The 14,896-nt window shown below is 40.3% G+C and overlaps 1 protein-coding gene across 1 annotated transcript in view; it reads right to left on the minus strand.

The window, feature by feature from the left end:
* Positions 1 to 14,640, minus strand: part of LOC105750101 (immunoglobulin superfamily member 1) — a 38,992-nt gene extending 24,352 nt beyond the window's left edge. Inside the window, 10 exon segments of the mRNA XM_031961784.1 lie at positions 9,072 to 9,179; positions 9,669 to 9,956; positions 10,403 to 10,518; positions 10,520 to 10,587; positions 10,589 to 10,689; positions 11,389 to 11,688; positions 11,993 to 12,292; positions 13,847 to 14,122; positions 14,311 to 14,346; positions 14,607 to 14,640. Coding sequence (XP_031817644.1) covers positions 9,072 to 9,179; positions 9,669 to 9,956; positions 10,403 to 10,518; positions 10,520 to 10,587; positions 10,589 to 10,689; positions 11,389 to 11,688; positions 11,993 to 12,292; positions 13,847 to 14,122; positions 14,311 to 14,346; positions 14,607 to 14,640 — 1,627 coding nt within the window.
* Between the last annotated feature and the right edge of the window lie 256 nt (positions 14,641 to 14,896).

Raw genomic sequence — 14,896 nt, forward strand, 5'->3', positions numbered from 1 at the left:
TGGTTTTTTCCTTTTTTTCAGTTTAACCCAACCAATTTTTGGGATCTTTGAAAAGGCTAAATAAAATAATTATTTATAAGGTCTTTCTTTTATATTTGCTTGCCCAACCAAAGATTTTAATAATTTTTTTTTTTTTTTTAAAATGTTTTGATTTTTTTTTTATTTTTCCTTTTTCCCAAATTTTTAAATAATTTTTGAAATGGAATTTTTTTTTTTTACTTGGGTTTTTTTGAATATAAAAAATTTTTATGTTGGTTTATTTTAACCCAATTTTAAAAGGGGGTTCTTTTTTTTTTTATTTAATACCTTTATTTACAGGATATGCATGGGTAACTTTACAGCATTAAAATTGCCAAACCTCTTGTTCCACTTTTTTCACCTCCCCCGCCCCCCTCCAGATGACAGGATGACCAGTAGATGTTAAATTATTAAAATATAAATTAGATACACAATAAGTATAATGACCAAATCGTTTTTTGCTGTACAAAAAACGTTCAAATATTGTACAATTACTGAATAAATCAAAAAAATCGGTGGGCATAAATAAGGGATTGGGAATTCAATGTAATGGTTTTAGTCATCTCCCGATTCTTTTCTCTGGGGGGGTGCTGGTTCAGTTCATTACTGCTCCATTGGAAATGTTTTGGTTGATTCATTGCTGAGGGATGGCCAGGTCCAAGAACTGGTCGTCATATTTTGTTTTGGGAGTATAATGATCTCCTGGTCCTGCTTGTTTCCCCCAGTATCAGTTCGTGTAAAATCTCTCCGGCCTTTCTGAAATATCCTGTTGGTCATTTCTTACAGAACAATAAACCCATAATTTCATATACCACAATTTTTCAGCCATTCTCAACTGATGGGGATCCATTATTTCCAGTTTCTAGCCATACAAAAAGGGCCCACAAACATTCGTGCCATAAGGTCCCTTTCCCTTCTTTAGATCTCTTTGGGTTAAGCCCGTAGTAACATGCTGGATCAAAAGGGTATGCACAGTTTGATAACCAGATGTTAAACTCTCTCCAGAATGGTTATTCGTTCACAACTCCCCAACAATCCATCAATTGTTTTCCCCTCCCCTCCAACACTCATATTATTTTTTCCTGTCATCTTAGCCAATTGACGGTGTGTAGTGGTATCTTAGGTTGTCTTAATTTGCATTTTTGATTAATAATGACTTGGACATCTTTTCATATGACTAGAAATAGTTTCAATTTTCTTATTGAGTTGTCTGTTCATATTCTTTGACCATTTTTTAATTGGAGAATGGCTTGGTTTTTATAAATTAGGTTAACTCTATATATTTTGGAAAGGTCCTTTATCCGAACCTTTGACTGTAAAATTTTTCCCAGTTTTTTCCCTTCTAATCTTGTCTGCTTGTTTTGTTTGTACAAAACTTTTCAGTTTTATAATCAAAAATTTTCTTTTTTGGGTCGTAATGATCTCTAGTTCTTCTTGGTCATAAGTCCTTCCCCTTCCCCGGGTCTGAGAGGTAAACTATCCTGTGTTCCTCTAATTTATTAATAATTTCATTCTTTATCCTGGTCTGAACCCATTTTAATTTATCTTGGTGTAGGTGTTAAGTGTGGCTCAATGCCTAGTTTCTGATATTATTTCCAATTTTTCCCAGCAATTTTATCAAACAGTAAATTCTTATCCCAAAAGCTGGGGTCTTTTTTTAAAAGATAGCTTGCTATAATTGTTATTTTTATCCTTGAACCTAACCTATTACTGATCAACTAATCATTCTTTGAATAAAATGGTTTGGGTAATGCTGCTCTATAATATAATTTAGATTGGACAGCTAAGCCACCTTCATTTGATTTTTTTTTTTCATTAATTCCTTGAAATTTTTTTTTTCCATGGAAGTTTGTTGTTTTTTTTTCGTCATTAAAATGTTTTAGTCATTGGTATGCGCTAAATAAATAGATTAGTTTAGGTATTATTGTCATTTTATATTTGCTCGCCCATCCAAGAGTATTTAATATTTTTTCCCATTGGTTAGATCAGACTTAATTTTGTGAAAAAGTGGTCTGTAATTTTGCTCATAAAGTTTCTTATTTTCCCTTGGCAGATAGATTCCTAAATATTTTATATTATCAATAGATACTTTAAATGGAATTTCTCTTTGTAACCTGACAGTTGGATTTTGTTATGATTATAAGAATGCTGATGACTTATGTAGTTTTTTTTAACCAGCAACTTTGCTAAAGTTGTGGATTATTTCTAATAAGTTTTTAATAGAGTCTCTGGGGTTCTCTAAGTATACCATCATATCATCATCAAAGAGTGATAATTTGGTTTCCTCATTGCCTATTCTTATTCCTTTAATCTCTTCCTCAACTCTTATTGCCAAAGCTAGCATTTCTAACACACTATTAAATAGTAACGGTGATAGTGGGCAACCTTGTTTCACTCCTGATCTTACTGGGAATGGTTGCCGTTTGTCTCCATTACATATGATGCTTCCTGCTGGTTTTAAATAGATGTTACTGATTATTTTAAGGAAAAGTCCATTTATTCTTATATTCTCAAGTGTTTTTTAATAGGAATGGATGTTGGATTTTATCAAATGCTTTTTTTGCATCTATTGAGATGATCATATGGTTTTTGTTACTTTGGTTATCAATATGGCCAATTATACTGATAGTTTTCCTAATATTGAACCAGTCCTGCATTCCTGGCATAAATCCTACTTGATCATGGTGTATTATCCTGGGGATGATTTTCTGTAGTCTTTTTGATAATATTTTATTTTAAGATGTTAGCATCAATATTCATTAGGGAGATTGGTCTATAATTTTCTTTCTCTGCTTTCAACCTTCCTGGTTTAGGCATCATTACCATGTCTGTGTTATAAAAGGAATTTGGTTTGACTCCTTCATTCCCTATTTTTTCAAATAGTTTATAAAACATTGGGACTAATTGTTCTCTGAATATTTGGTAGAATTCACATGTAAATCCATCTGGTCCTGGGGATTTTTTTTAGGGAGTTGATTAATAGCTTGTTCTATTTCTTTTTCTGAAATGGAACTATTTAAGCAATTTACTTCCTCCTCTGATAGTCTGGGAAGCCTGTATTTTTGGAGGTAGTCATCCATTTCACTTAGGTTATCAAATTTATTGGCATAAAGTTCGACAAAGTAACCCTTTATTATTTCTTTAATTTCCTCTTCATTGGTGGAAAGTTCTCCCTTTTCATTTATAAGACTACTAATTTGATTTTCCTCTCTCTTTTTTCTAATCAGATTTACCAAAGTTTTATAAATTTTATTGTTTTTTTTTCATAAACCAACTCTTAGTTTTATTTATTAGTTCAATAGTTTTTTTTTACTTTCAATATTGTTAATGTGTCCTTTTAATTTTAGAATTTCAAGTTTAGTAATTGATTGGGGGTTTTTAATTTGGTCTTTTTCTAGCTTTTTAAGTTGCAAGCCCAATTCATTGACCTTCTCTTTCTCTATTTTATTCAAGTAAGCCTCTAAGGATATACAATTTCCCTTTATTACTACGTTGGCTGCATCCCACAAATTTTGGTATGATGTCTCACCATTGTCATTATCTTGAGTGAAATTATTAATTGTGTCTATAATTTGCTGTTTCACCCAATCATTTTTTAAGAGGAGATTATTTAGTTTCCAATTACTTTTTGGTCTATTTACACCTAACTTTTTGTTGAATGGAGTTTTTATTGCATTGTAATTTGAAAAGAAAGCATTTACTATTTCTGCCTTCCTGCATTTAATTCTGAGGCTTTTATGTCCTAATATATAATCAGTTTTTGTGTAGGTTCTATGAACTGCTGAGAAGAAAGTATACTTCTTTCTGTCACCATTCAGTTTTCTCCAGAGATCTATCATACCTAATTTTTCTAATATTCTATTTACCTCTTTAATTTCTTTCTTATTGGTTTTGTGATTTGATTTCTCTAAATCTGAGAGTGTAAGATTGAGATCTCCTGCTATTATAGTTTTGCTGTCTATTTCTTCTCGCAACCCTCTTAACTTCTCCTTTAGGAAATTAGATGCTATATCACTTGGTGCATATATGTTTAATACTGATATTGCTTCATTGTCTATAGCACCCTTTAGCAAGATATAGTTTCCTTCCTTATGTCTTTTAATTAGATCAATTTTTTATTTTGCTTGATCTGAGATAAGGATGGATACCCCTGCTTTTTTGATTTCACCTGAAGCATAATAGATTCTGCTCCAGCCTTTTACCTCCACTCTGTATGTATCTCCCGGTTTTAAATGTGTTTCCTGTAAACAACATATTGTAGGGTTCTTACTTTTGATCCAGTCTGCTCTTCACCTCCTCTTTATGGGAGAGTTCATCCCATTCACCTTTATGGTTAAAATTAATAATTCTGTATTTCCTGCTATCCTAATATCCCCAGATTATGCTTTTCTTTTTCTTGCCCTCCTTCCCCCCTTCCCTAGTATTAAACTTATTGGTACCCCTTGCATCATTCAGCTCTCCCTCTTTAGTGTCCCTCCTTTCTCCATATGAATCCCTTCTCCTTTCTTGTACCTTTCCCTTATTATTCTTTTTCCTTTTCCCTTTTCCTCTCCCACTTTTTAATGAGGTGAGAGAAGATTCTCTGCAAAACAAATATGTCAATTATTTCCTCTTTGAGGCAACTCTGATGAGAGTAAGATTCACACAGTGTTCCTCCCCCTCTCTAAGTTCCCTCAGATATAATAGGTTTTCTTTTGCCTCATAGTGGCATGCAGTTTCTCTCTTTTTATCTCCCCTTTTCCCTTTTTCGGACACTATCCCTTTTCCAATTCTACTTCCCTTTTTTATGCTATATCAGTAAAATCAAATCATACATGTGGTTTTTATGTATATCCACAACAGAAATACAGTTCTCAAGAGTTGCTTAGAAAGTACAGTGTGCCTTCTCTGCCATCTTGTCTCAGCCCTTTTCCCAGGCTTATTTCTGAATGAATAAGAATGATTTAAAGTAAATGGAACCAAGTCATTATTAATCAGAGAAATGCAAATTAAGACAACTCTAAGATACCACTACACACACCTGTCAGATTGACTAAGATGACAAGAAAAATAATGATGATTGTTGGAGGTGATGCGGGAAAACTGGGACATTGATGCATTGTTGGGGGAGTTGTAAACGAATCCAACCATTCTAGAGAGTAGTTTGGAACTATGCTCAAAAAGTTATCAAACTGTGCATACCCTTTGATCCAGCAGTGTTACTACTGGGCTTATATCCCAAAGAGATTATAAAGAAGGGAAAGGGACCTATATGTGCACGAAGATGTTTGTGAACTGGAAGTGAATGATCCCCATCAGTTGGAGAATGGCTGAATAAATTGTGAGGTATATGAATATTATGGAATATTATTGTTCTGTAAGAAATGACCATGGGATATTGATTTCAGAAAGAAGGCCTGGAGAGATTTACCCGAACTGATGCTGAGTGAAATGAGCAGGACCAGGAGATCATTATATACTTCAATAACTTTTCAATACTATATGATGACCTGTTCTGATGAACCTGGCCATCCTCAGCAACGGAATCCAGCAAATCATTTTCCAATGGAGCAGTAATGAACTGAACCAGCTACGCCCAGAGAAAGAACTCTCGGTGATGACTAAAAACTATTACATTGAATTCCCAATCCCTATATTTGTGCCCACCTGCATTTTGGATTTACTTCACAAGCTAATTGTACAATATTTCAGAGTCTGATTCTTTTAGTACAGCAAAATAACGGTTTGGTCATGTATACTTATTGTGTATCCAATTTATATTTTAATATATTTAACATCTACTGGTCATCCTGCCATCTGGGGGGGGGGGGGGGGGGTAAGAGGTGATAAATTGGAACAAGAGCTTTGTCAATTGTTAATGCTGTAAAGTTACCCATGCATATAACCTGTAAATAAAAGGCTATTAAATTAAAAAAATAAAATAAAAAAATAAAGTAAAGGGAACCAGGAAAGAACTGTGGAATATGATGGGCATTTAGTGTTAAAGACAAAAGAAGGTGATCTGTGGCCTCCACAGGTGCATCCCTGTTCTGTGAAAGGAACAAAATACATCATAAAAAGCCTGACTATGTAATCACCAAGATTGAGCACAAATTGTTAACCCCATAGCCCTGGAAGGCGAATTTAGGGTTAGGGTTACTCTAAATCACTATTGATAGGAGAAATGCAAATCAAGACAACTCTGAGATACCACTATCCACATCTCAGATTGGCTAAGATGGCAGGAAAATATACTGCTAAATATTGGAGGGGATGTGGGAAAACCGGGACACTGACCCATTGGTGGTTGAACTGCGAAGAAATCCAATCATTCTGGAGAGCAATTTGGACCTATGCTCTAAAAGTTATCAAAGTGTGCATACCTTTGACCCAGCAGTGTTTCCATTGGGCCTATATTCCAAAGAGATTTCAAAAGAAGGAAAGGGACCCACATGTACAAAAATGTTTGCGGCAGCCCTTTTCATAGGAGTTTTCAGAGTGGGTGCCCATCAATTGGAGAATGGCTGAATAAGTTATGGTATATGACTGTTATGGACTTTTATTGTTCTATAAGAAATGGTTAGGAAGGTTAGGAAGATGATTTTAGAGAGGCCTAGAGAGACTTACATGAACTGAGGGGGTGGGGGTAAGAAGGAGAAAATTTGAAACACAAGGCTATGAGAAAGGGTCAATTTTGTCAAATTATCTGTGCGTATGTTTTGAAAATAAAAAGCTTTATTAAAAAAGTTTGAACTTTCTCTCTCATGGAAATGGTTCAAAGTGGGAATATAACTTAAACATTCATTGGGTATAGAAATCTATCTTTTCCAACAGGGAAATATTAGGGGAGGGGTGAATGAGAAGAGAGGATTAAAAAAGGGGGAGGCAGCTGTTAGAAACAACAGTTTTTTAAAGATAATGATGTGAAAGGAGAGGGAAGAACAAAAAAGCAGTAATATAGGATGGTGGAAAACACAAGGATCTTAACTGTGGATTAAGAATGTAATGAACTCACCAATTAAATCAAAGTGCACAGCAGAATGCATCAAATATCAGAATTATATGGCATATTATTTATGCCATTAGAAGCAGAGAGACAGAATAAGTCTAAGAGTCGGGAGCAAAATAGATTTTGCTTCATCTTAATTAAAAAAAGACTGAGGAGTGACCAACTAAATTTAATAATCTCATCCAAAAGCATGAGTGGGTCAAAGAAAATCTTAAGTACCATTCATAATTTTATCAAGAAAAATAACAATTGCACTATATTGCAGAATTTATGGGATGAAGCCAAGGAGGGGCTTTGGGGAAAATTTACATCTCTCATAGCTTTCATTCATAAAATAGAGAAATAGGAAGGAGATCTATGATTTGAGCATGCAGCCAAAATTTAAATAAAAATTGTCCAATTAAATATTTAATTGCACTTCCTGAAAAATTAAAAAAAAATTATTAAAATTGAAAGGACAACATCAAACAATGAATTTGTTTCATTTTATGTTATTTATTATGTTATTTCCTTCTAATTACATGAATAATAACTTTTAACATTTTTATATTCACTAAAATAATTTTTAAAATAATAAAACATTTCTAACAAAGGAACATTATATTATGCGCACAGCACTGAATATATGCCAGAAACATATAGATACTGATATTCTTTTTTCCCCTTGCCTCACCCCCTCAAAAAATTAGTGACCCCAAATCAATGTGGTTGCAATAGTTATAGGGGGTAAAATATTATTATTATTATTTTGCTACAAACCATGAACAAAAATGAAATTCACTCTCAGCTGGTGTTTCATAATATCAATGATGGGTTTTTTTAAACTCTGAGTTGCAGATTCTCTTCTCCTCCTTTCTCCTCAGCCACCATAAGACTGGTATACTCTGTCCAAGTCTATACCCCAGTGGATGTTCCTAATAGCTACCATGGTTCCTCAGTGATGGCAATGAGGGAAGGTGCCTTGAAATAAGGACCAGAGAGAGAAGACAAGGTGGAAGAGGAGAAGAAGGGAGAGAATTCCTTTGTGAAAAGTGCCCAAATCTTTAGTCTAAATATACAGTGTCATAGATCGTAGATTATGTGGATATCTCTTTAGCATCCCTTTTTTTCTTATTCAAGGTTCTCAAGTTCAACTGACTGTATATCACTTCTTGTGGGTCTTCAGCCCTGGGCACCCGAAGGAGAAATATAAGAGGAAGGGAAGAGTGAGCAACTTCACAGCAGCAGTTCTTAATCTATTTCTGTTGTGAAAGCTTTGAAGACTCATTTGGGAAAACTATAGATTCCTTCTCAGTCTCACACTGTTAGATACATGAAATGTACTCCAAAGAATTATGAAGGAAATAAATGATATTGAAGTACAGTTATGGAAATGCTATTTATATATTCTCACTAATTTAAGAGATTCTTATTTTAGAGACATTGTACTGGAGGAGAGGAAAGACGAAAGATCTTTTCCAACCTAGACCCTGTTGTTAAAAGTTAGGGTCAAGTTTGAAAGAAGTTTCTCAAGGTAGAAGACAGGATGGAATGAACTTACGAATAGTTCCCCTGGTCTGTCCTTGGCAACTTGTGAATCTGAGGTGGAGAGAAGATCATATCATTCCCAAGCTTCCCAATCAGGATTTCCTTGTACTATTCCTCCCTCTCCCAGTATCCTACCCTCTTCCTGACCAGATAACTTACATGGGCTTTCCTCTCTGGGTGCCTCAGGATGATGAGACAGGCAGGTACAGCAAGGAAGACAAGGACAACAAAAACAGCTATAGTAGGGAGAAAGGGAAGAAATAGCATAAGCAGAAGTAATTTACTCTGCGAGGTCCTGTCAGCTTCCTCTCCTCACCAGAATCTCTCTCCAGTTCAGAGTCCAGGTTACATGGAAAAGAAGGAACAGAGGGAAATGGGAAGAAGAGCTGAGTCTCCTTACCTCTGAAGGCTGTATCCCCGCAAAGACCCTGGGAGAGAGAAATGAGAAGAAAGAAATAAAGTCAGGAACGACCGCAAAGGAGGAAATGGAGATCTAGTCCTTATTATTTCTGTTTCGTCCTCTCTTCCCCAAACTCACCCATCGGGATGGATACATGGCAGAGGAATGCAAACAGGAGAAGTCAGAGGAGGAGGAGAAGAAAGGAAACACAGCTGAGGAGGATGATGATGGAGTTCTTACTGGGATCTGAACATAGATTGGGGCAGAGAAGAACCTTTATAAATACTCAGGCAAAGGAACACTTACCCTTCCTATATAATTTTTATTAAGTTTTTCTCTTATCCCCTCTACAGCCTCCCATCCCCAGCATTTAACAGTTTGGTTCACATCTTGTTCAATGAGGGTTTATCTTTGGAATCAGAGTGAGATAAACAGAAGCCAGAATAAAGATGTGTGTGTTTGTGTGTGTGTGTGTGTGTGTGTGTGTGTGTGCGTGTGTGTGTGTGTGTGTGTGTGTGTGTGTGTGCGTGTGTGTGTGTGTGTAAAAAGCAATAAGGAAGAATGTCTGATATCTCAGCTCATACACTGGGTCTCCATTGGCTTGGAAATGAGGACAATGTTGAAGTCTTTGTAGACTTTATCCTGTATCTCTAGAACTAAGGCCATGCTTTCCTTTCTTTGTAGGGGCTGAGGAATGGAGTGCTTATTGTCATCTTCTCATCATCCTGCTCTCACCTATTACTAGAAGCTCCAGGGCATCACTACTTTTTTTCCAAGGTTTTCCATTGGTGCCCAGCTGATAGCTGCAGCTGTAAATGCCAGAGTCTTTGGGTGTCACATGAAATAAGAGGAACTTGCCTCGATCTTCATGGGCTTCCATGCTGTGTGGGATTTCCTCAACTTCCTCCTTGTACAGAACAAACCTAGTAGCCCATGAGGGTCCCCAGCAAAGGAGGGTCACATTGGTTCCTGAGACCACCTTTTGTCCAGGTGAGGCTGAGAGGCAAGGCTTGGGGAGCTCATCTGGAAGCGCAAAGAGAGAGCAGAGATGCCAAGCCCCACCCCCATAGTTGTGATGAGGGAGTATGGAATGGGAGCAAGAGTGTAGAAGTCTATGAAGAATTCCCTGATCACCAGCTCTAGCTTCCATTGACTCTGACCATTCCTTGTTCTATTTCCCTGAATGGGGAGAGATGGTAAACCTCAGGTGTTCTTTAGGGTTATCTACCTAATGACGGGCTGGTTGTTTCTCCTTCCATTCTTGTCCCCTGAGAGGTATAACACTGAGCAGGACCTTTTTTCCTCTTTTGGTCTCTGCATTCTGACACCCAGTCAGTTTTGCCCCAATCTCTACTTCATGATGATAAAATGAGCCTGAAAATAATGTCCTCACAGATTTTCTGGGTTGCCTTTCAATCATACCTCCCATCCCTCGAGTTTATGCCTTGAGAACATGAATACATCCTCACCTGTCGCCTGGATCTCTAGGACCTCACTGGGCTCAGACACCTGGTATGGAGCCATCCTCCAATAGTAGACACAGGTGTAGTTGTCAGCATCCTGGGCCCTCACAGACAGGAGCGGTTCCAGCTAGGTTCTGGCTCTGCAGGGGGTGAGGGTTGCCCACTTTCAGCAGAGCGAATGTCACTCTGTCAGAGTGCTGACCGAGGAGGCTGCCTGCACTGGAAAGTCACATGGTTCCCAGGCTCCACCACAGGACCTGGGAGGGCTGAGAGGGAAGGCTTGGGCAGAGATCCTGTGAAGTGAAGAAGGGGAGGCTGGAAGTTAGGACACCTGGCTCAAGTCCCTGTTCTCCCTCTCAGTTCCTGTGTGATGATTGCTCATTCATTGGGCCCATGTGAGACTCAGTTATCTCCTCTGTAAAGGAGGGATTAGAAATAGAAGTTCTTTTTTATCTTTCTAGGCACACTTAGCTAGGAATCTAAGGAGACTGCCACACTGGAGGGAACTCACTCAGGCTAAGGTCAGGCATCTGATGACTAACAGGAGAGAAGATCACAGCCCCTCCCTTCTCCTTGGGGACATCATGGACAGGTCCAGGGATCAGCCTAAATCTATAGTTCAGATCAGGGTGTAGGAGAGAGAAGGCTTAGGCTTATCTCCAGGCTCTGTGCCTCACTTGTCAGGTGACCCTAGACAGTCCTTTTGTCTCTCAGGGTCTCATCTCATCCTTGGTAATGGGAGGGTTTGGTCCCTCTCATCTCTGGGTCTCTGTGTCTCTTCTAACTCTTTACTCAGGTTGCATCATCATCTTTTACAAGATCCCAGATCACAACAGAACTATCCTATGTCTTACAAGATCCCTGAGTCAGGACCGGCCCCAGAACACATCAAGCTGTGTAGGCCCCCTGTCCTTGCCTCTGTGAGGCTCCTGTCTGGGCAGAGGGCAGAGCGGTCACACTAAGCATTATTCTGGGGTCCCCACACCACTCACCTGCCACCACCAGCTCCAAGGCCTCACTGAACTCTGATTGTGCACCAGAGGCTGTCCTGTCCTTGTAAGTACATCTGTAGCTCCCAGTGTCCTCAGGCCTGACAGAAGGGAGGGAGAAGTCAGTCCAGAGATCTGCTGAGGTCTGGTTCTGTGAGGGCTGCTGGGATCCAATCTTCCACAGAGTGAAAGTCGCCTCTTTAGGAGAAGCCAGCCTGGGCTTCGAACACCAGAGAGTGATGTTGGTCCCTGGGGCCACCACAAAGCCAGGCTGGGCCCACAGTGTGGGTCTGGGTAGTTGTCCTGAGGAGAAAGGGGTGCCTGAGGTCAATGTTAGGTGTCATTTCTAGACCCCCTCTGCTAACCCCCCCAAGAGGGCCAGCAGAAATCTTGTTTTTGTTCTCACTTTCTCTCTTAAGGTATATCTGAGTGGAAAACACCCCCATTATCCTGGGGTCCATATCCTGGGTATCCTGAGTTACAAGAACAGTAGAAGATACAAATGTTTCTTCCTTCCTCCCTCCCCAAATCATCCCTTCACAATTCCCTGGATTTTAAGTTGTCCCCATAGCTTTCTGGGTACTTAGCGATTCCCATGACTAGTCACCAAGCACAGTCAGCTCCACGGTTGGGCTAAGATGGGATGCTCTGTGTGGTGGTGTCTTCTTGTAGTAAATACAGCTGTAGCTCCCAGTGTCCTCAGTCCCCAGAGATGGAAGTGAAAATTCAGTCCTGGGCCCTGCAGGGATCTGTAGCAGTAAGGGCTCCAGGCTCTTTGCATCCAGCAGGGCAAACCTGTAGTCCTGAATGGGGGACTGTTGGGGTATTTGGCACCAGATGGTCACTGTTTTCCCTGGAGATATCAAGGGTCCAGGTGAGGCTCCAATGTTGGGCATGTAGAAGGCTCCTGGTGAAGGAAGAAGGAAGACATTTAATGGTCTGATCTCCTCAATCCCATCCAATCATTCCACAAAACAGAGCCAAGAAGGGGGAGAGTGGGCTGAGGTTGCCTGGCCAGGCTCATTTGCACAGTCCTGCAGGCTTCTTTATGACTGGACTCTTGGCTGACCTTGAGAAAGATGTTCTGGGCCCAGGAAGGCTATAAGTGATGGAGGAGAAGTATGACCTCTCACAACTTCCCCTCTTCTTACCCCCTTCAAGGGGCCCACATCTGGTCCTATACCCTAGACCTACTGGAACAAGGAGGACCCTAATGCAAATGACTGGAAAATTTAGAACTTTCTCTTAGGTTTTGAGGTTTTCAAACTGTATCTTCTCTTCCCAATAACTCATGACTGTAGGTTAGACAGATCTTCAGATTGCTAGGCCAAGGTCCCACCCATTTCCCCATACTGGCAGAGGTCCCTCTCCTGCTACCCCTTGCTCATTTTGCAGTGAAACCAGAGTAGTGGCTGCTAGAGGAAGATGGGTACTTCTGGTTTTTGTGATCAGGAATTATGTTTTCTCTGCTTTTCTTGTCCTCGTTCATCCTGTTTCCGTTATTCCCTGCTCAGGGAAGAGGGAATCTCAAAGATTTAGGGAAGATTTAACCCTTACTCTCCTGAAGGGATCACAAGAGGTTTAGCTCAACCAACCCATTAGACCATCCAGTCCTGTCATTTCACCAGCCCGCTTCTAACACAGGGCAGATGGACACTAGCTCAGGGTGGTGAGAAGGTCCCCCAAACGAGTAGGTACATGAGAGTGCTGAAGGCAGCACACGGAAGGGCCAGTAGCTAGGACCTTGATGCTTCATGTCAGCAGGGATGGCATTCTGGGGCAGCCAGAGTCTGAACTGGGCTTTAAGCATGTGTAGGAAAGCAACGGATGAAGTTGAAGGACATGAAGGGCAAGGGTAACTGTGTGAGCAAAGGCAGAGTGGTCGGACATAATGAGGGGTGATGGAAGAATTTGTCCAGGCTGATGGGAATGTAGGGAGAACAGAAGGGAACAATGGGAGACACAACTGGGCAGGTGGGATGTGCCGGTGGGCATAGAGAAAAAAGAAAAGTTCATCTAGGTAAAATTTCCTCTGTGTGCTCCTTCTCCCAAAGGCTGCTGTGTATCTTTGAGAGAACAGCCTGAGGTGTGGGAGCAAGTAGGAGAAAATCTCTGGGTTTCTAATCTTGTCCCTGACCTTCTGACCTGCTCAAGTCACTTTACTTCCTCTGAAGGTCTCAGTTTCCCCATCTGTAAAAGAAAAATCATTATATGCTTGTTCTCCTACTTGCAGAATTATTGAAAGAAAAAATTTCAAGATCTTATTTATAATCTTAAATTGTGAGTGGGTTTGGCAGGTGGTCTTAGGGCCTAGGGAGGTATGGTTGGTGAGGGGAGGCAGATAGTAAAGCCTGGCGGTTTTCCCTGCTACTCATTGACTCTTGACACATGAATTTGGGGCTCCGCTCCCAGGCCTGCTCTCCTTCCCCCCACAGATGGTATTATCCCAGCACCCCCTCACCTGTCACCACCAGGGCCAGAGGGTCACTGAGCTCTGACCACAAGGGCCCCTTTCCAGAGCGGCACCTGTAGCTTCTGGCATCTTTCCAGTCATCTACTTTGCTGAAAACAAAGTCTGCCTGTGACCACGAGTCATTTTTCTCCTCTCTGAGCTCTCCATCCTTCCAGAGCTGGAATCTGTCACTCCTCAGTCGGCCCTGGCACCTGAGGGTCACATCTGCTCCCTTGGATACCACAGGACTTGGGAGAGCCCAGAGGGTGGGTCTTGGAAAGATTTCTGAAGAGGAAACAAATTTGATTTTTAGGGATCCAGTGTTTCTCCTCCACATCCTGAAGTCCCTCCTTTCATCACCCCTTCCAGTCCTTGCAATGTAACCTGTTTTCCTCAACCTGAGAGGGGATTCCTGCTTTGATTTGAGACAAAGAGTGAAAAGAAAACATTGTGCTTTTGGGGTCAGGACTTACCCATCTGTGCCGTAACCTCACAGTGCAGACAAAGCCCTATAAGAGAAGACCAGGTTACAGATGGCTCCTCTCCAGCCCACGCTGACTTCTTCCCCAGCCCTTGCCAAAGCCCCTGATCCTCTACTTCTGCTTTGATCAGAATATGAAGGGAGATCCCTGTGAGCAGAGGCTGGGTCCTGCTTTACCCTCAATGATTCTGTTTCCTCTTTAGTTTTCCTCCCTGTCCTTCTGACTCAGTCAGCCAAGCGTCTTGGCACAATGCCCCTCCCTCGCCAGGGTGAACCTTGGAAACTCACCAATGGAGAGCAGGAAAGTGAGTGTGGAGTCCATGGTGGATCTTCAACTCCATCCCAATCTCGACTGTGCAGAGGACCAAAGGTTACAGGACTGGAGGCTGGCCCAGGATGTGGTGGTCAGCACTGCTATCTTACACCACCTAAACTCAGGCCCCACAATTTCCGCTCTTATACTGATGAAAGGGACCATGGTTCTCCAAGGCTTATTTCATTCTTTCTTTTTTAATTAGTCCCATTTTATTTATTTATTTTTTTAAATAACTTTTTATTGCCAGAACCCATGCCAGGGA

Source organism: Sarcophilus harrisii, chromosome 3, assembly GCF_902635505.1.
Source record: "Sarcophilus harrisii chromosome 3, mSarHar1.11, whole genome shotgun sequence".
Taxonomy (NCBI): domain Eukaryota; kingdom Metazoa; phylum Chordata; class Mammalia; order Dasyuromorphia; family Dasyuridae; genus Sarcophilus; species Sarcophilus harrisii.